Source organism: Drosophila gunungcola, unplaced genomic scaffold (assembly GCF_025200985.1).
Source record: "Drosophila gunungcola strain Sukarami unplaced genomic scaffold, Dgunungcola_SK_2 000001F, whole genome shotgun sequence".
Lineage (NCBI taxonomy): Eukaryota > Metazoa > Arthropoda > Insecta > Diptera > Drosophilidae > Drosophila > Drosophila gunungcola.
Genome location: NW_026453197.1, coordinates 9,368,063 through 9,392,642, shown reverse-complemented (window position 1 = coordinate 9,392,642; position 24,580 = coordinate 9,368,063). Strand labels below are relative to the sequence as shown.

The following is a 24,580-nucleotide window of genomic DNA, read 5'->3' as shown; positions in this document are numbered from 1 at the left end:
CAAAAATAAAGATTTGAACTTCAAGAAAACATCGAAGAGTCAGAGAATGCGAACAGCCACAAGGCACAAAAAAAAACACACATAGTTGAAGAGAAACTCGTTCTTTAGATATACATGTAGGTAGCCAGAGAAATGTCACATCAAATCAGCGTAGTCGGCGTCCTTCAGATCATTGCATTGCGAAAATCTTTAGCTTTCAATGCTAAAACCAAATGGATGTTGTACAGATACAGATACGACTGCAAATACACACGTGTATTATGAAACCTATGTTAAACCGATTTGTCGGGAATTTATCAAATGCAATACAGCTGACATAGAAAATTATGAAAAATGCCAACAGAATTGAAATTTTCCTGCCCCCACCCAAAAATGTGTCACATTCCGACACAGAAATTATTCATAATTTTCAGCAAAATTACAAAATTACAAGTGCAATATTTTTGGCACATACGAAATGAAAATAATAAAAATATTAAAATACATTCATTGTAAGGGATCCGACGAATACCTTTCATAATGAGTTGAAACGCTCAAAGCATTTCAAATTTAACAAACAACAAAATGTAGCGGAAAAAGAATACGCAAAAAGCAACAACGCATAAATTCAGACAAAAACAACTTTCAAACATTTTTTGGGAATATTTATAGTTTGAAAAAGTTTCAGTTCTCATTCAAGTGTGAGTGTTTTTTGCCTTTAATTCTTGGGCTGGGGATGCTGCTCTCAATTCGTTTCTCACATATAATATCATAATTTCGGTTAGGTCTCTGAAACAAAATCTGTGACATTGTCGACCAGAATTGTGGTCGAAATACGAGCAAAATATAAAATAGACATTTAAGAAAATTTAGCAAGAGCCCGAAATATTTTAGGATTTATTTTCATTTATGCAAGGCAATAACTTAGGTTGGTTTAGAACATATAGTTGGAAAACCCATCTACATGTGTTTAGTATTTAAAAAAAATAAACATTTAGTGGTCATAAATTATTGATCTTCCAGTGGGCGGCTTAAATTATTGCAGATGATTCCTTCGCATCCTTGCAGTTCACAAGGCAAAAACGGCAATCCCAATTTGTATTAAAAAGCAAAACACATTTTCGTTTTGAGTCATTGACGCAAAGCAATTTTAGCATTTTAGTGTCAAGATGCTAATGCTTCTTCTTGTGTATTTTGGCACTGGCGGCCTTCCTCAAATTTTTTCAGGGTAGTGGAGGGTGTTGGGTGGTGCTTGTCTACACGAGGCAGCAACAATTATTGCTTGCAATGGGCTAATTCAAAGCTGCCGCCACAATGCGATGTGCGAAGTCCTCCTCCGCATCCGCACCTTCACCACCATTACCGCCAAAATCAGCACCACCACCACCACTGAGCTCAACCCGTTGTCGCTGCCAAATAGATGGCACTTTGAATGGCACATTTTGGTGTGTAGATACGAGGGGTGGCTGTGACACAATCGCAGATCACAGGGAAGGCGCAAAACACCAACCGTATACGTAGTGCGTATACCTGAGCCCCCAAGTCGGTTAGTGGATCATCTTCAAATGACTTTTCTATATGTCTTCTGTTCACTTGCACGACAGATCATAAATCATCATTTCCGATGGCCAGCTCAAAACTTAACACATTATTTAGCACAACAATTGACCCACATTTTAGGAAATCCCAGGAAAACATTATATGTGCATATTGAGAATGTTTAATTAATGCCATTTTTTAAATATGTAGTGCTTTTTATTTTAAATTAAAATAATTTTTATTGAAAATGTATTATTGTACCTTAATGGACTTGTCTTGGTGCTGTTGTTTTTCAAACAACATTTTTTTAAAGGCATAAAAACAAAAAAAAAATTGTTCCGAAATATATTTATTTGTTAAAGATTATTTTATTTTTTTTTCAGCTTGTTTTAAATGCAAAATATTATAAAACGATTATATATTAATGAAGCAGAATCTGATTTAGGATTAAGCCAAGCAACGGATCCAATTTTTCTTAAGAACATATATGCGAATGACCCTAGCTATGGGCATTGTGTTAATAACAGACACGAAAAATGTAACAAGTTTGACAATCATCTAACTAAAAACAACTATCAGAAATTTAATAATTTAAAGTACTCTTAGAATAATTTAATAAATAAATAAGTGTGTATGCAAATATGGTTTTGAGCTTTGTTTCTGAGACGTACTGTATCGATCAAAGTAAAAGTATTTGGCTCAAAAATAGGTGCAATTGCATTCTTTTCAATTGTTTCCCGCCCAATCAGTTTCATTTTCAAAATATCAGTAACCCAGCCCGAATTTGTTGTTTCAAGTGGTATTCCCGAAAAATGCTGCACAACCAACTGGTTCATATATGAAGAATGCAAATATTTTAAAAACGCCAACCGTGACCATAATACATACATATTCTATAGATAACTCTCGTCTAAATGCATTGGAACCCGTCCAAATTGTCGATATAAAAATATCCATCGTCGGCCAGTTGCTCCCCAGTCCCCAATCCGCAGTCCCCAACCCCCAAACCGTAATCCGTGATCCTCGGGCGCCGATCGTCGGTCAACATTGCGCATTCGGCGGCATCTGTACCGCATCTCTGGTGCACCGATCCGCGGCGTATTCCCATGCCCACACCCAATGCCCACTCTCTTAATTTCGCAAAAGATTTAAGATTCAGCGAGGTGGTGGGGACGCAGGAGTGGGCAGTGGGCTGGGGAGGTGGGTTGCCAGGTAGCACATGGCATGACAAATGAATGAATACTTCCTGCATTACGTGTGGGTTATGCAATTGTAGCTCTGGCGATCCTTCGAAATATATGGTAATTGAACATCTCGCCAATTCTTCTCGAAATGGAACAATCGAAGGGAAACATGACATTTGCACTTGCAACTGTCAATCCTAGTGTTTATATACTCGTATACCAAATGTGTTCATAAATTGGCCAAGGGGGATCTTTGTTCTTTAATTGATCACTTAAAGGGAAAACATTCAAAAAAATATTATTCATATATAATGCATATAATTTGAAGTTCAGTATTAAAAAAATTGATTTATTTATTTTATTTATTTATTCGATTTTTTCCTAAATATTTCGAAAACTTAATTAAAAAAAACATGCAATACTTACGAATATTTTAAAACATTGGAAAAATAAAGTTTTAGGATATGTAAAACAAATAATATAAATTTTGACACTTACATATGAATATATTTATTCCTCTTAATATTTTTTGTAAAGAAAAAGGTTGTTTCGAAATGAAAATATTCAATGGATCTTAAAAGCTATAATTTTTTTTATGCATAAATTAACTTTTTTACAAAACAAATACTTAAGTATTTTCTTACAAATTCGTTAATAGTAGAGAAAACTAATCTAAGCATCGAAGAATTTAATTTATTATTTAAAGTATTAATTTAAAAATAATAATAATAAATAGCTATAATTTTTTTTAATTTTGGAATTTCAACCAATATTATAAAATAAAATGCTGAATAGTAATTTAACTGAATGTTACTCAAAAATTCATTTTTAAGGCTATGATATCATTTGGTTACACATAACGGTAAACATATTGTGGATCCTGCCTAAAACCAAAATGTTTATTTTTCTAATACACAATTTTGTTTAGATATTTATGCAATCAATAAAACAGAAAACGTTTTCCAGCCCTCAGCTGGGTGTTGATGTGGACCCGTGTGGTCTGAAATGATTAATTGCCTTGGCTCAATTAAAAATCGCACACGCATAATGCAAAACCAATCCGCAGAATATTTCTCTACTTAAAATTGAACTCATATTTGTGTTTAGATGCCATCTATCGCTTATTAATTAGGCAATCCAATCGAATCATTAAGTATTAGTCACTGATGTGTGGAGCATTAAAAATTATTTCTGTAAGCATTTGTCACCCAATTAAAGCGACTGCAGCCAAGTACCCAGGCAGCCAACCAAAGAATCGACTATATAGCGGCCATACTTTAGAACTCAAGTGCAGCGAATTGCAATAATCGAAGTCTATATAGCGTCGAGACTTTTATTAATGATCAGTGAAAATGGGAAACGAAATTATTTTCCATTTGGACGGTGGGCAATACCCCCCTCTTCAGACGCCTCTGCGCGTAATGTGTGTATGCGGTCTGATTAATCATGTACAGCCATATAGACAGCATGGAAATGAGTCAGTACCGAGCCGAATGTAAAAGTATTTTCGATTTTGTTTTTAGAAATTTATGAGCGACAAGCAAAGTGTATTTTTAAAACATATTTCATACTCCACAAAATGCGAGGGAACAACATATGTATGTGGGTCGGATCGAATATGTATTTTAAATTTGAAAGTTTTAGGGACAGATAATATAAAAAAATAATGAAACGGCAGGTAGAGTTCTTCATTTATGTATCTGGTGTAGGACCTCGTACTAGTTTTATATATGGTGGATTCTCTATATACCTTGCCAGCATACCTACTAAATCTAAAAAACATTTCATATGCGTTTAATATAGCCGCCGCTGTGGTCTATATTTAAAACAAAAGCTATTTAGTTGCGAAGAAGTTCAACACAGGCAAGCGTTCTCCTCGCTCTACTCTGCAGTTCTCTATGTATACGAGAGTATCTAAAAATTTAAAATTTACTAGATACACACTCGCACACTGGGACCGCGTCCTGGGCACTAACTATACGGATCCACGGGCGCAGAACGCATACGCCGTGTGGTACGCGGACAGCCAAGTCCGTCAACATATCTCACAGATACAGCGGATATAACAGATACACAGATCTGATGCGATCGTATCTGTGTCCGACCAGTAAAGAAACATTCTTTTTTTCTTTATTTTTTGCCGTGCTCGTCAGCACGTCCATGTCCACGCTGTGTTGGTGTTTTCATCTCATGAAATGTTTCAATTTGTCTATTTTTAGAAGCAAGTTTCTTTTTGTTTATTAGTTCTTCTATGTTTTTTTTTTTGTAGCTTTTTTTCTGCCGTTTTTCTTTTTTGACTTTCTCAGCATGTATGTATATAGGCGAGTATATAGGGGTTTGGATATATAGCAGTGGGTCGTTTTGGGGCAATGTTTCTGCTGCTCTGATTTAACGTCACAACTGAGGAATGTCTCGAACGGTTTTCTCTTCGATCTGGCTGGATCCACCAAGCATTGTTTGTTTGTGCCCCGAAAGCTTCGGCTATATATCCCGATGTGTTTATATAGTTTCCAAATACATGCCTTGCTAATGGCTAGGTGTTTTGCATAGATTTCGCTTTGGCTGTCTATAAGGTCAAACTAAACCTGTGCGAGGTGCTTTGATGATAGGCTAAGGTATCGCAAAATGGGTCTTTATATAAGGATTTGTTTTGACTAAGATTTGTTTTTTATGTGTTTAAATAGGAGTATAGTATATTATCACATAGTTCAAAGCAGTTATCATTACTTTTATGTATTTGCTCATCAATAAAAGGTATAAATGTTCTTTTTTTAATTGAATTTCTCTAAATAATTTTGTTAAGCTCTTTAGTCTGTAATAAATTTTGTGAAGAATTCAATTTCTTTGGTTATTTTGTTAATGTTAAATATTTTATTTAACACAGGCTTTACTAAACCTTTTGTTGTAAAGTTTTCAATAAAACCACATATCAAACCATAAAATTGTTTACATGGCGCTGATTTCAGTTGTAGATACAGGTACTTTAGATATGGCTTTGCTATCTGCACCAGGCATATACAATTAAAAACAACATGTTTTGGTAATGTTACGCTTAGATTCGCGGTACTACAATGTTTTGCAAACAATTGACATAAGCACCATACACAGGGTCATATACATGTTCATACACATGTCCTGCCCGATAGTGTCCATCGATGGGAGCTTTATCGTTACCACGGGACGTAAATCAATTTTGGGTTTATCTTGACTTGCTTATCTTATCCTGAACTCGCGCAGGCCGCGTTCCCAAAGATATTGGCCCTCAGCCATGACAGAAACTGGTATCCAGCAACCTCACTCGAGTTTCACTTTCCGCACGCCATGGGTTACTGGTCGGAGACTCGGGCCTGGCTCTTCCGTGATCCAGCCAAGCTCATCCGCTACCTGGTGCTCTTCGCCTGCTGCATTGTGGTCATCGTCCAGCTTTACGAGTGCTTCTCCAAGCTCTACAACCCGCCCATCTCCACTCATTCCTACTACAGCCTAAACGAAACCATTGAAATGCCGGCGGTCACCATATGCCGAGAACCACCCTATAAGGAGGAGGTCCTAACAGTGAGTGGTTTATGGATATAATAATTGGTTCTTCAAATAAAATAAATAACAAAATATCAAAATAGGGGGGTTTACGGAAATCAGAAAGTTTTAAAATTAATTATAAAAGTGTCTAAAAGTATGCAGTGAAAGATGGAATATTGTCTTTCGTAATAAATCCATCAAACTCCAGGTCCCTAAATATATTGTTGCATACTTTTGGACACCTCTATAGTGATTTCTGTTGATTAAATTGATTAAAACTACACCTTTCCCCTGTAGAGACTTTCCGGTGGTGGCTGTCCTCATCCAAAGTATGCAACCTGCTGGATGAACTATCCCTTTGGGGAGATTTCCCTGGAAGAGTTTTTTGAAAATAGCACACATAATATGGGCGACACTTTTGTATTTTACGGTCTAAACGAAGATCCAAATAGTAAGTTAATTTGATTTTTATTCTATTAAACCTCTTCAACACTTGATGTTTAGATGTGGAAATGAACACCAGTTTACACTTTTACATGGGTCGGTGCTACACCCTTCGTCCCAAGGAACCCGCCAAAAGAGTATCGAAAGCAGTAGGTTACTCCCTAATGCTGGAACATTCCATGACGGCCACTTCCACCAGCGATGTGGATACAGGTGCAGTCGGCTGGCATGTTTTTATACACGATAAAAAAGAGAATTTTACAGGTAAACATAGAAGAAAACAAATTCCACGAATGTCACCTTAATTAGTTATCCATTTCAAGAAGTCAACATGAAGGGTTCTGGGCGTGTGGAGTATGTTTTTGTGGGTGTCAATGAGGAAATAGAGATTAAACTGCAAACCCAATACTTCTCTAATGTCCAGACCCGGGAAGAGGCTTGTTCCAATGACGAAAATTACAGTGACTTAAAGGTAGAGTCAGAAACTTTAAATATTTTAATAAATTTAAATGTTTAAATCATTTCAGTGCGGTGAGCAGTGCATCTGGCAGGATTTATCTGATAATATGCAGTGTTCTGGACCCTGGATGCACGACATTGCGAATGAACCTTGTAACGATTCTGTTTCGATGAGGAAATTAATTTCGGATTATAAGGAGTACGGCTACCATGTTTTTGGTAATTTTTTATTCAAATCATTTTTTTTTTGTTCAGTGTATACGAAAACGAGGATGACTTTGACTGCGACTGCATTCAGCCTTGCCAATCGAGGATCTACACCACCTTCATACAGAACCGCAAGGCTTTCAAGCAACCAGAGCCCCGCACCCAAATCTATATATACTACACAACCAAACTGATATCGGTAGGAATTTAACTTGATGCATGGCACTTTCACTGAACATGTCACCATTTGCAGATGATTGAAGAGCGTCCCAGCTATGATACCACCCAATTTATAGCGGATGTGGGTGGTTCCCTTGGTTTTCTGCTGGGTCTGTCTGTATTGGGATTGATTGGAATACTAGAACACGTATGACAAGGCATCATTTTCAACTAAATAGTATTTTGTACACCATGCCATTTTAGATGACACTCTTTTTCTGTGGCGGATTCATTAAGAGGATGCAGCAGAAGGAGCAGGACAAATTGGCCGCCAGTTCCGAGGATGGTCAGTCCCAAACCAGCGATGAAACCATCGATATAGCCATTGCTTATAAAAAAAAGGAGAAAAAGGAAACGAAGTATTGAGTCAAGAACCAGCTGGCTTGGTTTTCCATTATTGGAAGTATAAAAAGCTATTCAAATACACTTCTTACATTTAATCAACATTACGAACAGCGTTACAGTTTTTTTAACCTTAAACTTAACATAATACAGATCACTCAAATAAAAATATTTCGTACAATTTAGAAATCAGAAAAGTTTTTAAAACGGCCCGTTTTTGATGATGTTTTCAAATATTCCTTAGAATTTCGTTACCTAGGCGTTTTAAAAAATTGTTTGAGTTCCAGCATTTACGAAAATATTTTTTTCGAGTGGGTTTGATACTTTTGTACAGCACTGGGAATCTAGATCCTAAAGCTCATCAGCAAACACAAGCCAGCAAATATCAGGGAGCTCAAGTTACTCAAAGAAGCAGCTGAATTTGTCTTCACCTTAATGTTAGTGTTTAGTATATCCCCAAGCCTGTTGATCACATCCGGCAGAGGGGATGTTCTAATTTCACAAGCCGTGTTCTTAATAGCCTCCTGAACACTGGCAGTTAGAATGCGGAAATTAATGGAACCGGGGTACAATTCATCGTAGATGAAGACGGGTAACTGATTGGAAAGGACCCATAGACGCTTCTGGTCATCCACCTTGACGTCACTGGGGAAAATCAAGGTCTCGTTGCTCATGAAGATGCGACTCTGAGAACTGTGGCTAAAGTCGGTGGCTGTGCGCCAGCAGGCGACTTCATTCAGATTGGGCAGGGCGTAGAAAAGGACACCGGTCTCGGGATCCAAAAACTCGGCTCCTGCCTGAGTGTTCGGTCCCCTCGATCCCAGCACCTTGAACTCCCGATAGATCATCGACGAGGTGGCCAGGGTTTTGTTTCGCAGTATCCCCGTGTCCACCGAGAACTCCGCGGTGGAGCAGAGCGGATGGAAGTACAGTGTGGAATAGCCCGTTTCCAAGGGTTTCGACAATGCCAGGCCATATAGACCATCATCCCACTGGAACTCAATGCCATTGATGCTGAAGTTGCCAGCCATCGGATCCGGGTGGAAGAAATGATGCTGCACACGCCACGATTCCTGGTCCTTCCACGAGTACACCACCAAACCAGGACTGCCCAAATCGGCGGCATATGCGTAGGTGTTTTCACAATCAGAGTCCTCCACCGCTAGATTGGCCAATAAAGATACCTGCTTCAATTGATCGGCGGGAAGAACGTGACGTCGCAGCAGATCATCATTGTGCAGATCGTAGACCAGCAGCTGGGCTGCTCCGTAGATCTTGGTCTGCTCCAGAACACCCGAGATCCGAGAATCCAGCACCCAGAGGCGTCCGCAGCGATCGGCTCGCACCCGGAATGGAGAAACCAACTCCGGTTCGACATCTTGCAGATTGTGAGCCTGCCAGCTGGGGAAAGGCTTCAAGGCGGGACCCTTGCTGGAAGTATCTGTTGTAAAATACAAAAATAAATTAAACATACTATTGAGTACCAAAATATGAAAAAAAAATGCCTTGGTTTTTTATAGTTATTGTGGATTAAGTGACAATAAAATGTACTATTTTAACTTCTTATTTTTTTTAAATTAAATTAAATATATATCTTGGGAACTAATAAATATCTAAATTTTTTTAAATTGTTTTGATATGTTACAAATGTGGTAGTTCTTAAATATATAATATACAATATTTAAATATATTACATTTTACTTTATATTGTTTTTGAGATTTTAGAATATATTTCAAGGTTTATTGATCTCGTTGGTCAACAATCATTTCATTTGTTCAACTTGTATTTAAATTTTGGTCATTTGCATTGCTTTTTGTTTTGGATGCCGCTAATTGGATTGCTCACACATTTTGTGTGTACATTGTTCAACTGTTGGTGAGTAATACGCACTGAAGCTTTTCATTTGCACATGTCTAAACTGATTTACGGGCTAATAAGCTGAGATTGAGTTGTGGCTAAAACAACTGCCCACTTGCCTTGTTGTGAGGCAGTAAAAGGTAAAGTAACTTTATTTATGTGCTAAGACTGATATGCAATGTACACAAGAATATTAAAATAAGTATAGTTAAGTTAAGCTTGTTTATAATGAAAATTTCGCAATCTAAGAAGTTATTAAATACAGCATAAGTTGTCTAAAAAAAATGCTATCCTGTATATACTATATATTTTCCATTTTTTAATAAGTAAGTAAAAATAAATAGATTTCAAGAGTATTTCAAGATTGTGTGAACTGGCTATGAACAAATGTGAGTGTATAGACTTCGCAGCCCCCACAGTGAATATATATCCAGTATGCAATGACTTGTGGTGTGCGGTTGTTTTCAGACTGTTAATAACGCCAGCGAGCGGAATTATCATGCTAATTGCCCCGCAAGTGCGAACGGAAACGGAATTGTTTGGATGGTCAAGTTGATCAGACAGCGCCGTCAGACGCGATCAAAAACAATTGCTGAGCTGTGAGATCCGAGATTTGAGATCTCAGATCAGTTCTTGGCACACATAGTGCAATTGCCAGCGGCAATTATATTCAAATCCCATTGCTGTGGCAGCTGCAACAATGCAACTCATGCGCTTACCATTAAGATCAAGGTAGGCCAACGAGGCCGGCACTCCGGCCCGCCATCTGGGCAAAGTGACAAAGAGTCGGTGGCCGGCGACCTCCAGGCCAAAGGGTATTACATTGGCCGGCTTGAACTCGCCCCGCTCGATGGCCGACCATCTCTGGTCCGGACTGGCGTACTTGAAGTCCATTTCCCGCCACTCGTAGGCCACGCGTAGATTGTCGTTTCCCAGGGCGACCACCGCCCACAGGAGAAGCAGTCCAAGACTGGCACGCAGCATGGCTCAAATAAATTCACTGAAAATAGAAAAATCAATTAAATCCAGCTGTCCAACTCATTAAAGCTTCCGTTAAGCCGTAATGGCCTTGGTCAAGCCATAAACACAACCAGATCAGACACACAGAAAATCCAAATTCGAAACAATTTAATGAGGCCAGATTTAAAATACATATTCATTTCGTTGGTAAATATGAGAAATATTTATCCGATATGTTGTATTTGAATTTTTCTTTTAAATTTCTTTAAAATTATTCAATCTTCAAAATTATAAAATGAGGTTTGTTGGACCTGTACCGTATTTAAATCAATATTTTCTGATTAATTGGTTATTTTTCACTTAAGTAATTTTCCCCTATATTTTTTCTCAGCATATTGGCACATTATAAGGTTCATAATCGCTCAATTTTGTCACTTCGCCCAGCCTGCGCCACTTAACTTGGCTTTTTTGTTATCGGTGTGAGTCACACTTTGTCTTTAGTTCACTCAGTTATTTGAAAGTTGTCTTTTGTCTGTTCCGAGTCGGCCGAATTCTGGGTAAGTTGCCAAACAACAAAGATTTTTTTTTCTGGTTAAAAGCGAGTCTTGAGGTACATTATCTAACCAACAAAATCAGAACGTGTTCGAGGAAGCTCACCAACAATTTTTATACCCTATCTATATATTTTGGAGTTTATTTTTATCAGTTGAATGCAAAGTTATATCAAATCAAAATAAAAAAACAATCATGTTTAACAACATCTCTTGAATATCCATCGAACCTTTTTCCATCTTCACCACCTTCTAAGATGTCTGGCACCTAACTCAATATTTTACTTTATTTTTAGAGTATGTGTACGATCTTTATATCTCCGTGTTCAAGACCCTCGACCTCATCATCAAAATTCATGTTGAGTCGCGCAATTCAGCCATTAGCATTTCAATGAGTACTCTTTGGCTGACCGCCGTTCTCTTCGATTGTTCCATCAAATATATTTTATTTATGATCTTCACATTTTTTTGTGCTCGCATTTCTCAAGTATTTTTGGTGAGTCAGCTTAAAAAAATGCTTTCTTAAAGTGTTCCCTTTCTGTTTTTGATTGTGGGCGTTTCTAACCAGTATGTAATTAAAAGTGTTGTTTTAATTATAATCGATCAGGTTTTCCCATTTTTGCTATTTTTATTTGCCATTACCTAACACTTTTTTTTTTATTTGGTTTAGCGTTGATTGTTTTTTGTTTATTTTTTGTTACAGCCAATTGTGAATGGCTTGCCGGAGAGACACTTTTCGGCCAACTCCAGTTATGCAAACTTTGTCAGTTGTCTGAATTGAGCATAGTTGAGTTGATCATAGTTTGTGTCTTGAATCTTTCGTTTGGCCCTGGTTCGGTTTTATGACCACCGAGTTTATTTGATTTGCTAGACAAATCTTAACCAAATGTCAACAGTTCGGGTCGGCACTTAACACACCTTTTTTAGATCACGAATACAGCAGTCGCACAACCGCCAACGTCGAGGCTCGAAACGAAACTAAAAGTCAATCGAGCCGCCACTAAAGTCAACTTTTTGAGACCGGTCTGCGTGAGTGGTTCCCGCTCCATGCGGCGGCTCTCTCTTGGAATTCGACTGAACTTGAATTAGTCAGCCGTTAAGACGGTTTAGCGCGCTGGAAATGAATTAAAGTAATTTTTGGCACGCTCCCTGGTCTAACCCACAAATAATATGCATAGCTCCCACGCCATGGCGGTATTAATCCAGCCATTAAAATCTCCAGCTGTGGCCCTGCGTTTGACAAGCCCCTGAAAATAGTCCCACACTACTTACAGACATCACAGGCCTACTGTTTATTTATGACTGACCCATAAACGTGAAAAGATATTAGACAAGCCCAAGTCCATGTAATTATACCAGTTTACTTATGTATTTTAATCAATATTTGAAATTAAAACTTAATTAATTTGTTTGATAATCATCATTGAGCGACCACTACAAAATTCCTGGTTTATTCCATGAATCAATCGACTTCCGATTGTCTTACTGGTAGAGTGAGTGTCTTAAGTCGAATGGGGATAACCCCATGAGTCATCACAGTTAAGTTTAAATGTTTTTATCGTAAAACTCGACCATTGAAAAATTACAAAAAAATGGTGTGATAATAATTAATAACGTACAGAGTCAGCAGATGTTTATAAAAATAAAATTAATATTTTTATTTCATACCAGCTCCGATTTTATAGTTTGTACAGAAAATTCCCCAGTTTGTTAATTTTATTTTAACCTGAAAGCAACCCACCCAGAAAAATATCAAATATGTTCATTCTGAGTCGATTTATTTAAATTTTAATAAATTAATTTCAAATGAATAGAGAACAATCGAAACATTAAACTAGAAATATTATTATTATGCATTTTTGTTTTTCTAATAGTAATTTTTGCTTTTATTTAGTTTAAAATAATTTAAACAATTGCTTATATAACTTGCTGTATGCTTACTTTCTTTTTTTTGCGTTTTGGTAAAAACATTTTACTTACAAGAATGCTAAATATATAATTTTTGTTTTCTTTCCTGGTCTTTGCATCTTTCATTTACATTACAACATTAAAATTGATTTAACATAGGCAATTTTGTTGGTTTTTGATTTTATGCATTTGCACTAAATATTGTATAGGCATTAGCTAAGTATTTGTGTGATTATTTGTTGAACGAACAGAAATGGATAAGGGAAAATCGATTTGTTAATTCCGTAAGCTGTAGTTAAGAATAAATGCAACAAAAATGGTTCAAAGCTTATGAAAATATAAACATAGTAATTATTTATATTTATTCAAAGATTAATGAACAAAAAAAAACTTTGGTCGAAAGCTTCAAAGATCTTTGGCATAAACAAATTCTTATCGTTTATTAGTTTTAAAATTGTTCGATCTTGAAATACTTTCCCAAAAAAGTAGTTGCAACTATCAAAGCATTATTGATTAATTTTATATTGATAAATGAGTAAATCAACACTAAACAAAATGTGTAAACAAACTTTGTCGTAAATCTCTTTTGGATCCATCATTATTCGGATGCTTTGAGAAATGGTGCGGTCGATGTGGATGGTGATTCTGCCGCCGGATTGTGTGGATTGTACAAGACGCATATGCATTGCGATTCGTCTGACATCGAAAGTTATAGTAGTGGGGTTATGCGTGTGGAAATAACGTTTGAGTGGTTGCAAGACAAGGACCGAAAAGTCCAACAGTTAGCTCGATAACTGTGATGTGCCAACGCCTCAGAGTTACAATATACTGGAAAAAGCCGTATATTTGCTGACTAAACTCCGGCACATCGCCTGCGTCCGTTTTCGAACTTGTACTTGTTGTCGGAAGGCATACTCTTCAGGGCATGCAAAACATAATCCAAAGATAGACATATACCACTTATTTATAGATATAGATAGAAGGGGTTAGGACGGACGCAGGGGACTCTTCGCTCAGCAAAATTAATGTGACACGCTTTCGACTGAACGCAGCAGACATTTACGCTCTTGGATCGGTTGTGTGTGGGGTTTAGTATTACAGTGACTGCCATTTGTTCAGCTACTCGCGTGTCGCCCAGCGCAAAGACAGACAGATTGGTGGTCTAAATTTTAATTCTTAGATTTTAGTTTCATTTCTTTTCGCAAAACACCTAAAGCCCATTAAATGTTAACAAAACTTGTAGCCTTTTTTAGCTGTACTCTTTTCAAACGAACGCGTGCATTGCATGGATAGAATTTTACGGTTAAAAGATTAATTTGTAATATGAAATTAAATAAACAAATTTTATATAATTTATAGTGACCACCACCGAAAACAAAACTAAATGTTGACTACAGACGGGAAATGCAAGCGTAACTTAAACTTAAACGAAAGTAAATTTAATTTATTTTGGCTTTTTTAAAAAGTCCCAACTCAACACAGCCTGGAATTATAAAAAAAAAATTTGTTTTTAAGTTGTAAATTTTTTTTTTTTAATTTAAAAATTTTTTTAAATACGTAGTTGAGAAAACATAACATTATATTTTGAACTGATAAAAAAAAGCAGTTAACAACCCAAAAAGGCTGGCAAAAAAAGATCTTTTGATTTAAAAACACTTAAAATTTCCAGATTAAAAGATTTCAAACCAGATATTATATTCGTAAACAACTTTAAATGAATTAGCATTTTGCATTCCCGATAAAAATGAAATTTAAGTGATAATAAATAGCAACTCTACGAAATGAAATGCGTCCATCAAATATTTACAAAGTCTTCGCAATACAGTTACCAGAGAGAGAATATATTCTACGAGTACGAGTATAACGACTGTATACAGATGCGAGTTTAGTCGGGGAGTGTGTGAATCGTATACGAGTATTGCCACCAAATCTGGGATTGTCTGTCTTGCATTGAGGTACTTTCGTCTGAAGCACGCCGTTCTAACACCGCAGGACTATCGAACCGGGCCAACGAAATTGGATATGGCCGGCGATATCCCGATGGCGGTGCGGCGAATTTGCCAGACCCAAAAGTCCAACATCAATTTTGCGGTTAACTGGCCCGATTGAGGAATTATTCGGATTCAATCGCATCTTCTTGGGCACCAGTTTTTCACTTGTCATTGCTTATGATTAAATTACACGATTTAGTTATACATTAATACATGTATTTATACATAGATAGATAGTTAAATGGTTGGGTTACATGTGTGTACTATACGTATACTCAAACAGGGGTGAATGTTAGTTGGTGTTGCGTGTGGTGCTCTCCAGAAATCTGAGTGCTAATTTTTACTACCCTAGGCTACACTGGGTTAGGAGTATTCGAAGAACTCGAGGCGTGGAGAGCAATCTGATTCATGCTGATTTCAGTAAACATAACAAAACATAAGGATACGACTAGTACTCGTTAACTGTCAATGGACTACTTATGCTAGCTAAAAATTTTTTATTGGATTACCTTCGGATTAACTAAAGCCTGAGCGCCTTAATAAAGGGTCAAGTTCTCGAGTATTGTTTTTAATTAGTTCAAAAACTAGTTGAATTTGTGGAAAGGAAGCTAGACAACTGGGAACTGTGGAAGAACGCTACGGTAACAACAAAACAAAAGCATCAATACCAATCCCGAAACAATGTTTCGAGTGTACTACTAACATGTGAGAAATACCTATCTAGATGCCTCATTACCGGTAATTCTATAAGCTATATAGCGGTTTAATCGGGGATGGGTTTCTTTGTTTTTTTTTTTTGTTGTTGTTGTAATTGTTGTTGCTGTTTAGTACCAACCATAACCAAATGACTTATGATAAATAGTATTTAATGTGCATATATAATTATTAAGAAAGAAAATCAAATTTAATGTAGATACCTGCTCTGATCTGTTGTCTCGCGCGTTGACCACACACCAAATATATATTACATACCAAAAGAACAGAAACGATACAAAGAAATGTTGAATATTTGTATAAATATGTTTGTATATAGTTAAATATACTATGTAAAAAAATATAGGACTTACTTTTTGTCAGCCGCAACTGAACGAACGAACGAAGGTCTAGATAACATGGGGCCTAAACAGAACTTGTATGAATTGTTTAACATTGTAACAGTTTTCAGAGAATTTCACATGGACAGAAAGAATCGAAAGTATAAATTACGCACGATTAACACAAAAACAACACAAAAATGCTGCTTATGGCAATTGTCAACATACCCAGAGCTTTGAGCGTTCAGGTTTTTTGGTTTTGGTTTTTGTGTGATTTTGAAGATTTTCATTTCGGATTTCATTTGTTTTGAAGGAGATATAATTAAACAACCTGAGTGTGTGTGTGTGTGGGTGGGTGTGTTTAAAATATATGCTCACTAAATGAAACTAAAAAAATAAGAAAGAGAATGTTAAAAAAACAACAATTTGTATAGATTAAGTGTCAACGATTAATTTGTTGATTATACAGATATAGATACAGATAAAAGATAGAGATCTACAGCACAGCAAAGTAGCTTCAGATGGATAGTGTTAGTGTGTGTGTGGTTTAGCAGTGTGTGGTACATGGTGTTATACAAATAGCACGAATACTTTATCTAAAAGATGTATTTATGCACGCACATCGAGAAGGTCGGATAAGGAAAATTAATGAATTTGGATCGAAACAAAAGCTAGAATGGAGTGCTTAAGGTGAACGAAATATATATATGACATCGACTGGTTTACTAGGCATAACCGCTGATTAGTGGGTAGCGTGTGGCCGAGAAGTGTGTGTGTGTGTGTGTTTGTTGAGGGTGTTGTGTCTCAAAAACTGTTATACATTGAAAAAGAACTTGACTTTGGTTGGAGTTTTCAAAACAACTTGCTTGCTGAGTGCGCGCTGTTTGCTCTTTGCAAATATATGCTTGATCCTTGCCTCACTCGTGGAAAAGCAGTGGCAGCGGCAGGCTCAACAGCGGCGGCTGAGCCTGCAGAGCGGCCGTGGTCCTGGAGAACGGCTGCGAAGGCTGCACGTGCGGAGGATGCGGTTGCAGGTGCGTTGGCTGCTGGGCTGCTGGCGCCTGCAACAGACCCGGCGCTGCGGGCAGACATCATCTAAAGCGCGGCTGCATCATCTGCAGCATGTTCGGATGTCCTTGCAGCATCACGCCCATTCCAGGCATCGCCATGGCTCCAGGTGGCAAAGCGCCCGCCATTCCCGGTAATCCTATCGCCTGCATGGGCAGTAAGCCTAAGAAAAAATAAATCAATAATCGGTTAATATTGTTTTTTGCGAAATAAGATCCCTGCATTGCTAAAAGTTGTTTCCAGCCTTTTAATGTCCGTCATGGCCAAAGCTTAACCTTTGGGCTATTTTCGGAATTTTTTTAAAAGTAAACAACTAAACGTTTTTAAACAATCAATAAATTATCTTAAAATGCATACGTTTTACATATTTAATTATTGAATAATTTTGTTAAAAGGATATATTAAGCAAATACCTTTTCTCTAATTTTCTTTTGCGCTGTCAAAAATTGTAGTGGTAAAAAATTTTAACACTAATCGATAGATTTATAAAACATATCAAATTTTGAAAAAAAAAAAGACTGACAACCAAAATTTGAGGACGTCGTTCTTATCAATTAGCCTGCCAATTTTTAAAAATGCCATTTTAAGAAAAGCGTCGTTTTCTATATTTCAATACTCATAGCTTTAACAATTTTATTCGGATCGTCTTTTAGGGACAGACAATTAAGTAGATACTCTTCAAAAACATCCAAAACAATATTGTACAATTTTAAAGTTACAAGTGGGGGTAAACATTTCTTTGATCTACTCACCTGCAGGCATGCCGTTAAATCCGGGGCCACCGGCTGCTCTAATCATATTCCCGCCGATTAGCGCTCCATGGGGACCGATGGCCATGGCCGGTCTCAGCATTGGCTGCATCAGCTGCATGTGGCCTGGTATCGGCATCTGGAGGTGACGGATCGGATGAGGAGAGAAAGATATAGAAGAGCATGGAAACGAGATATCGGATTAATACTCTTGAGGGCTCTTTAGCTAGGTCTATATTGAAGCCATTGTACACAAAATTAGCTAATTTATTATTAATTATGTTTGTTTTGGTTTTGTTTTTTTTTTTTTTTTTCATTAAAAATATTAATAAGTTGGTTTTGCGTACTTATTCAATAAATGGACAAGAGGTGTGTGTATGTGTGTTGGGTTTGTTGTAGGTGAAAAACATTTTTTGCATCGCATTACATATGTATGATAGAGCAGAGACAAGATATATAGAGTAGAATATTGAGTACAGTAAGAGAAGAGGCGAGACTTCTTCTCCTCTCACCATGGCAAAAACAATATAATTTTTTTGTTTGTAATTAAATTAGTTTGTTGGTTTAAAAAGAAACGTACTTACAATTCGGAAACTGAACTGACGACGACGATGGTGTGGAAGAAGGTGTGAGGGGATTGCATTGCAAACCATTTAAGGTTTTGTTTCTAAATATTTGAGTTGCACTTCAATTAGAGCAACGTAAACAAATTAATCGTATTCGCACTTAAGAGAAAAAAATAGTAATTTAATTTACCAACCAGAGGCATGGGGTCGAGTTCAAGTTCCAATATCTTTCAGTTAGAAGTTAGTGTTAAACTTTGCTAAGATTGTGAGTCTGTGAGAGATGGATGAGGGTGGGAGTGGATTAGGCGGAGCTCTTATGGCAAGCTCATCGGTTGGAAATGGAAGCGAAAGATTCTCCAACCGATGGTTCTCTACCTTGGATAAGCCTTTGTACTGCGCATAAAACCAGATGAGTAGAGTGTTAGTGTGAGAGAAGATGAAACGGGCAGAAGTCAGATGGGATCGGATTGTAAGTTGGGGGGGAAAGGGGACAGAGATGCATGATATTAGGAACATAAAACATTGATTTGGTATTACAATTTACAGATCAAAAAACATTAAGATATTATGCTTATGACAAGTTTTTCTTTTGATTTTTTTCTTTACATTGGTGGATGGAGTTATCGAGGTAATAAAGACAGAGAGAGAGACATATAAATGCGGTGTGTAGTCTTACTTAATTCATGTGTATGTTTTGTGGATATGAATTAATCAATCAACCAGTCAATCAATCATCAATCAATTAAACCAACCAACGCAGCAACCATTACGACAAATTCAAAGTAATTGTTTTTTTTTTTGTTTTTTGTAATAGAAATTATTGAAATGTACTTACATGGCTTGCAAAATAGTTTTAACATAACTCACGACTTATCTCTCATTCATATTATCATTAATGTATATTCATTGTTTTCTGTTTTTGTTTACTTGCAAGGCAGTACATACTAAAAACTTTCTTGGGGGCGGGGATTGATCTTGTGGATTATATATACGCATGGGTGTGAGCGGTTGAGAGAAATAGAGGAGAGTAGGTACTTGCTTAGACTACATAATTACTTGCATAAGTACGACTAAGTAAGATTATAATGGAGTTGTTGGCTTTTACTTATCTTGTTGCATTGCGCACTTTGCATTTCACATATCATTTTGCGGGGTGTGAGTTTTTTAGACGGAGTGATTAGGTTGGGTTGTTGGGGGGGGGAAGATAAACTTGTTGTTGTAAAAAAACAATACATACTGTAACACTGTTCGGACCCTGCGCAACTCTTTTGCAACTCTTTATCGTTTATCAACACTGAACTTCTGCTCTGTACTGCAATTGTAACGGTAACTCTTTAACACATTTTAGATTTTTGAAGCTTTATACTTTTAAGAATTTGATATGGTGTAAGACATATTAGTTAAGACAGTTGAAATCCCTTGTTTTGAAGCTGTTAACATGTAATGTGTTCGGAAAGTAATAGAAATCGCAAGCGATAGTGTTGGTAAGCTTTTGTAGTTAGGCAAAATAATTAATAAACGAGTGATCGGAGTTATTTAAATTTACAGAAAAAGAATGTAATTAACTAATGAGTTCTCAATTTGGATGGCTTTAAAATTGGTTAAAAGCTGTATACTTATAAATAAAAAAGACAGACAGTTCCAGATACTTTTGAACACATCGGTTATCTTTATGACCAAGATTGTTTGATGACTTCGACAAATGATTTCAACGGCAGAAATTAAGGATTAGCCATGTGATTATTTAACTAGAAAATCAATTTATATTTAGGGCCCCCCTGCTAGTTCATGGGTGATTAGAGTGGTGATGAGGGCGAAGCTTTATACTAAATCGGTTTAACCCACTTAAAATTGCTGTCGTTGGATACCACCATGGGGACATAAGATCGGTTTTTGTTTCGTTTTTTTGTTTGTGGTCTTTGACAGATTAAGATTCTCAGCACTTGAAATTCGATTTTGTTAAGTCAAGTTCATTCTTTCGATTGGTGGTTGTACGCGTTGCATACGCAGCACCGCAGGATTAAAGACTTACCATGCCGACAGCTGCGGCGGCCGCAGCCGCTGCCGCAGCGCCAGGGTTTGATGGCTGTCTGGCAGCCTGAAAGCGCTGGAGCATCACAGCCCGATTGAGTTCCTCCAGTTGTTTGACCTGCTGCTGCTGAACCGCCTGTTGCTGCTGCACCGCCGCCTGCTGCTGCTGCTGCTGTTGCTGTTGCGCCACTGCCTGCTGTTGCTGCTGAGCCGCCTGATGCTGCTGGGCTGCCACAGCGTGTGCCACATGGGCAGCCTGCACCTGGGCTTGGACCACGGCCTGGGCCTGGGCCTGAGCTTGGGCCTGAGCCTGGGCAGCGTAGGCGTGGGCGTGCGCCTGAGCCTGCGCCTGTGCCTGTGCCACGGCTACTAGGGCGGCGGTCTGTAAGAAAATTTTGGAAATCCATTGAATTTATCTCACATGCCACGGGGAGGGTATATTTATTTGTGAAAACCCAATTAAAAGCTTTTTCTGACTGAGGAGAAATTTCTTAGTATATATTCTGCCTTCAATTTGTATTTCATCCAAGAAACCCTTAACTATTTCCGAAGACTAATATCAAACTCTTTTATCTTTTCTTTTACCATTTTGAGGAGAAGCTATGAACTCATTCTTTAACTTGTAAATGTAAAATTACGTGGCTAATGCCCCCAAAAGATTATCGACTAACCAATTGCGTTAAATCTCAGGCAACTAATGTAAAAAACTTTTCAAGGACTATGGTTAATAAAATAACAGAAGAAATCGATTGAATTTGTTTCAGCCATGACAGAGTATTTATTCAAATTTATTGACTAAAATGATTGCAGTCAATAAGGCCTTTAAAAATGTCTATTTTTAATAAATTCGAATAAAAATTACTAAAGCTTTGAAGAACAGTTTTTTAAATCTTGCTTTGTATACAGTTGTAATGCAGCCCCTAAGATCCCTTTTAATCGATCCACGCTTAAATAAATTACCACACTATTATTGGGGTTTACCCTTTTAATGAATAAAATGCTTTTTCCATTAAATATCTGAAATGCAATATAAGGAACACTTAAAGATGCGTTGCTCTTTTAAATTTTGATATGGGGATTAAGGTTTGGGGGGACCACGACAATATAAAACCTTACATTTTCCTTCTCTCAAATTACCTAGGTTACGTGGTTAGCTGCTTTAGGTCATCGAACCTTAATTGGTTAAATTGAAAACCGCAGTTTCGTTTGTTTTGTTGCCATTAATTTGTTTGTTTAATTAAAAAATTGTACAGACATATATCATACTATATGCTAAAAAAGATAATTCTTTTTTTTTTGTAATTCTGTTTTGTGTTATTCTTGTAATCCGTTTGCTTTCGTACGCTGTGGTCGTGTGATCGTAACTTCCGACATCGTATTTTACGAAATTTAAAAAGTAAACGTAATTGTAACAAAAATTGGTATCCATAATGTGTAAAAAAGTGTCCAGTTTGGAAAAATGGAATTCTCTCGAAACGCAAAATGCAGTCGACATTTTAATGTGAGTCAGGTTTTTTAAGTGCAAATATTTATTTTATTTAATTTGTTTTTTGTTTTGGGAAAATTGTCTTTTTACACGTCCGCGTTTCAGTTCGTTAAGTTGGTTAATTCCTGTTTTTCAGAATCATTTCAGCGTCCGAAAGTCGCGTCAGTATAAGTCTGTTCATTTATATTGACTATGGTTTCTATAACTATGATAAGAACTCACTTCCTGGGCCTTCGACATGGCTGTGGAGACGGCAATCGCGTTAGCCATGCCACTGCTGCTGTTGCTGCCCGTGGGCGAGGTCCCGGCCAGCGACGGGGGTGGCGGGGTGGCGGGCATCGACGCGGAGCCGCCGCCATTGTTGCTTGGACTCTTGCGGCTTTGTGGATTCGCCAGAGCAGCCAAAGCGGCAGCCAGACGCGCCTGTATTTTCGGTTGGCGGGCGCGCAGCTCTTCCAGGCTTACATCTTCTTGCGGGTGCATGATCTTGGTGGTCACAGCGGCGGCAGCACCTCCGGCTGCTGCAGGTGGAGCCGGCGGACGCTGCTGGTGTTGCTGGCCATCGGGCGGACCACTTGGTGGTGCACTTGCACTGGATGCGCCACCAGCATGGTTGGTGGTGGGCGGAGCACTTATGGTAGCATTACTTTATCAAAAATACAAAAGCAAAGGTGTTACGTTAGAGGAAAAATACTTAAATTAAGCCTAGGAATAAGTCAAATGACTTGCTCCACAGGCTGAGTTTAATGGGGGAAGGCCACTTGGGAAATTAATATTTAAAACAAGTTAGTATTATCAGTCTAAAATAATTTAACCCAAATTGATATTATTCTATTACGGTCTCTAATGCTAGCCAATTAATATGGTATAAAAAACTTAGCTCTTTTACTTTACATTATAATTTTAATTTTTTTTTTTTACTGTGTTTTAAAAATAAATTGTATAATTAATTGTTTACTGTCCATAACTTTTTAATCGATTCAGCAGGAAAATTCTGCTTGAAATGAAACGAGGATAGATTGAAACACAAGTAAAAAATCTTAAACTCTGCTAATTTTCTTTGAAAAACTACCAAACAACAACTGTACTGTTTAGAAAACACGATACATTGAGGAATGAACAAGATGCTAATGTGGCATTCCCCCCTATCGATGCCCACCTGTAAGCTGGAAATGTTGGCTTCTGTTGTGCCATGGCGGCCGCATGGTGATGGTGCGCCGCCGCAGCAGCAGCCGCCGCTGAGGTGGTGGCCATGGCGGCCGGGAACAGAGGACGCGGTGGCATCATGTGCGGCATCATGGGCACTGGGTACGGAGGCAGCGGTGGCATGTGCTGCATCATGCCCATGCCATACTGGCCCAGCATGTGCGGCGGCATCATATTTGGGGGCATCATCATTGGCGGCGGAACGCTCATGGCATCTGTAATTGAAATTACTTAGATAACCATGGAGAACACTACTATGGAGACCACTTACATTCCACTTTCTTCTTGGCCACCGGCTCATCATCATCAGAGTCGGACTTGCCGCCGTTCTTTTGGCGCTCGTGATCCCTGAGATCCTCGGCGGGAATGCCGTCCATGCCAAAGATTTCGATTTCAATGTTTGAGCGATTGGGCAGCGAGTTGGGCACCTTGTCCACCGTCTCCTTGTGCACCTGCATGCAATGGATGGAGAGGCCCGGTCCGGTGTACAACTTCTTGTGGCAGATGTGGCACTTAAAGTGCTTGGCCTTCTGATGCTGCACCAGGATCTTCTCGTCGTCGAATTCGCGGTTGCAGTACCTAGTTTTCAGTTAAGAGTTAAGGAAAATTCCCCTGGAGATGTGGCCCCCTGCTTTCCCCTTCCCATCACTGCCCAATACCATTATATAAATTTGTGTGTATGTGGAGAAGCCAGCGGCACATGCCGTGGAAAAAATATTTGTCGTTTGTTTTGCAAAAAGGATACCAGCACCAGGGTTTGGAGGCCTTCTTCTTCTTGCGTCCCATGATTCGAAGTCTGTTTTAAAACACTTAAATTTACAAAAACGTTCGGTTGGTCGCGTAAAAATGCGATTTGATGTAGCAAAAAGGTTCCGCCGTGGAAAACAAAATGGAGCCAGTTGAGTGTGACCGTGCAAGATTCGAAAAAATATACCATCCGGCTCTTTAAAGTATTTTTTTTATGAAATATACTATGAATATATCTAGGGTATTCCCTTAATTGAACTGTTTGTGCACAAAGTTTATTTTACCTTGTCCCTTTTATAAAATTACAGATCGACTATGTCGAAAACAAGTATTTTCAAGCTTTGAAATATTTGAGACTAGGTATGTAGTTCACAGGATAAAAGCCTTGATCTTGGAAAAAAATATCCCAGTTTAAGAGTTATCCCAATATTTGTTGAAATTAGGAAGTCTATGATAAAATAAGCAAAAACAAAAAAAGAAAGCCAACTTCGGCATGCCGAAGTTCATATACCCTTGCAGCTATTGCAAAAATT

General features: G+C 37.8%; 3 protein-coding genes across 8 annotated transcripts; 1 reads left to right on the top strand and 2 right to left on the bottom strand.

Moving 5' to 3' along the window:
• Window positions 1-2,518: 2,518 nt before the first annotated feature.
• LOC128263136 (degenerin-like protein unc-105) lies at window positions 2,519-7,927 on the top strand. 5 transcript variants are annotated; one of them, XM_052997858.1, is made up of 9 exons: window positions 2,519-2,819; window positions 5,940-6,257; window positions 6,519-6,672; window positions 6,726-6,929; window positions 6,992-7,137; window positions 7,193-7,323; window positions 7,380-7,530; window positions 7,585-7,698; window positions 7,755-7,927. In XM_052997858.1, exons 1-9 carry the CDS (start codon window positions 2,754-2,756, stop codon window positions 7,914-7,916), a joined length of 1,446 nt encoding a protein of 481 aa, XP_052853818.1. In that variant the 5' UTR covers window positions 2,519-2,753; the 3' UTR covers window positions 7,917-7,927. The 5 variants fall into 5 exon arrangements, with proteins under 5 accessions (XP_052853818.1, XP_052853817.1, XP_052853821.1 ...); XM_052997857.1 differs by having other exon boundaries at window positions 6,989-7,137; XM_052997861.1 differs by lacking the exon at window positions 2,519-2,819 and adding an exon at window positions 4,524-4,809 and having other exon boundaries at window positions 6,989-7,137.
• Window positions 7,500-12,259, bottom strand: LOC128263137 (protein yellow). Of its 2 annotated transcripts, XR_008268413.1 has the most exons (4): window positions 12,180-12,259; window positions 10,470-10,750; window positions 7,985-9,333; window positions 7,500-7,878 (listed from the first exon to the last, which is right to left on the bottom strand). XR_008268413.1 is itself a non-coding variant. In XM_052997863.1 (3 exons), the coding sequence occupies exons 2-3, from the start codon at window positions 10,732-10,734 to the stop codon at window positions 8,237-8,239; spliced, it is 1,362 nt and encodes a 453-aa protein (XP_052853823.1). In that variant the 5' UTR covers window positions 10,735-10,750; window positions 12,180-12,259; the 3' UTR covers window positions 7,913-8,236. The 2 variants fall into 2 exon arrangements, 1 of the variants encoding a protein (XP_052853823.1); XM_052997863.1 differs by lacking the exon at window positions 7,500-7,878 and having other exon boundaries at window positions 7,913-9,333.
• Window positions 12,260-15,981: 3,722 nt separating this feature from the next.
• Window positions 15,982-24,217, bottom strand: LOC128263135 (BUB3-interacting and GLEBS motif-containing protein ZNF207). The gene is made up of 7 exons (XM_052997856.1): window positions 24,046-24,217; window positions 23,572-23,879; window positions 23,254-23,515; window positions 22,317-22,740; window positions 20,610-20,990; window positions 18,015-18,150; window positions 15,982-17,425 (listed from the first exon to the last, which is right to left on the bottom strand). The coding sequence occupies exons 1-7, from the start codon at window positions 24,084-24,086 to the stop codon at window positions 17,286-17,288; spliced, it is 1,692 nt and encodes a 563-aa protein (XP_052853816.1). The 5' UTR covers window positions 24,087-24,217; the 3' UTR covers window positions 15,982-17,285.
• Between the last annotated feature and the right edge of the window lie 363 nt (window positions 24,218-24,580).

Bases quoted from the DNA above. Each gene is read 5' to 3' on its own strand.
- LOC128263135 (XM_052997856.1), bottom strand. From the start codon at position 24,086: ATGGGACGCAAGAAGAAGAAGGCCTCCAAACCCTGGTGCTG. The intron at 23,516-23,571 runs GTAAGTGGTCTC...TTTCAATTACAG, and splicing joins GGCCAAGAAGAAAGTGGAAT to ATGCCATGAGCGTTCCGCCG. The intron at 22,741-23,253 runs GTGGGCATCGAT...TTTTTGATAAAG, and splicing joins CCAACATTTCCAGCTTACAG to TAATGCTACCATAAGTGCTC.
- LOC128263137 (XM_052997863.1), bottom strand. From the start codon at position 10,734: ATGCTGCGTGCCAGTCTTGGACTGCTTCTCCTGTGGGCGGTGGTCGCC. The intron at 9,334-10,469 runs GTAAGCGCATGA...ATTTTACAACAG, and splicing joins GGCCTACCTTGATCTTAATG to ATACTTCCAGCAAGGGTCCC.
- LOC128263136 (XM_052997857.1), top strand. From the start codon at position 2,754: ATGAATACTTCCTGCATTACGTGTGGGTTATGCAATTGTAGCTCTGGC. The intron at 6,930-6,988 runs GTAAACATAGAA...ATCCATTTCAAG, and splicing joins TAAAAAAGAGAATTTTACAG to AAGTCAACATGAAGGGTTCT. The intron at 7,138-7,192 runs GTAGAGTCAGAA...AAATCATTTCAG, and splicing joins AAAATTACAGTGACTTAAAG to TGCGGTGAGCAGTGCATCTG.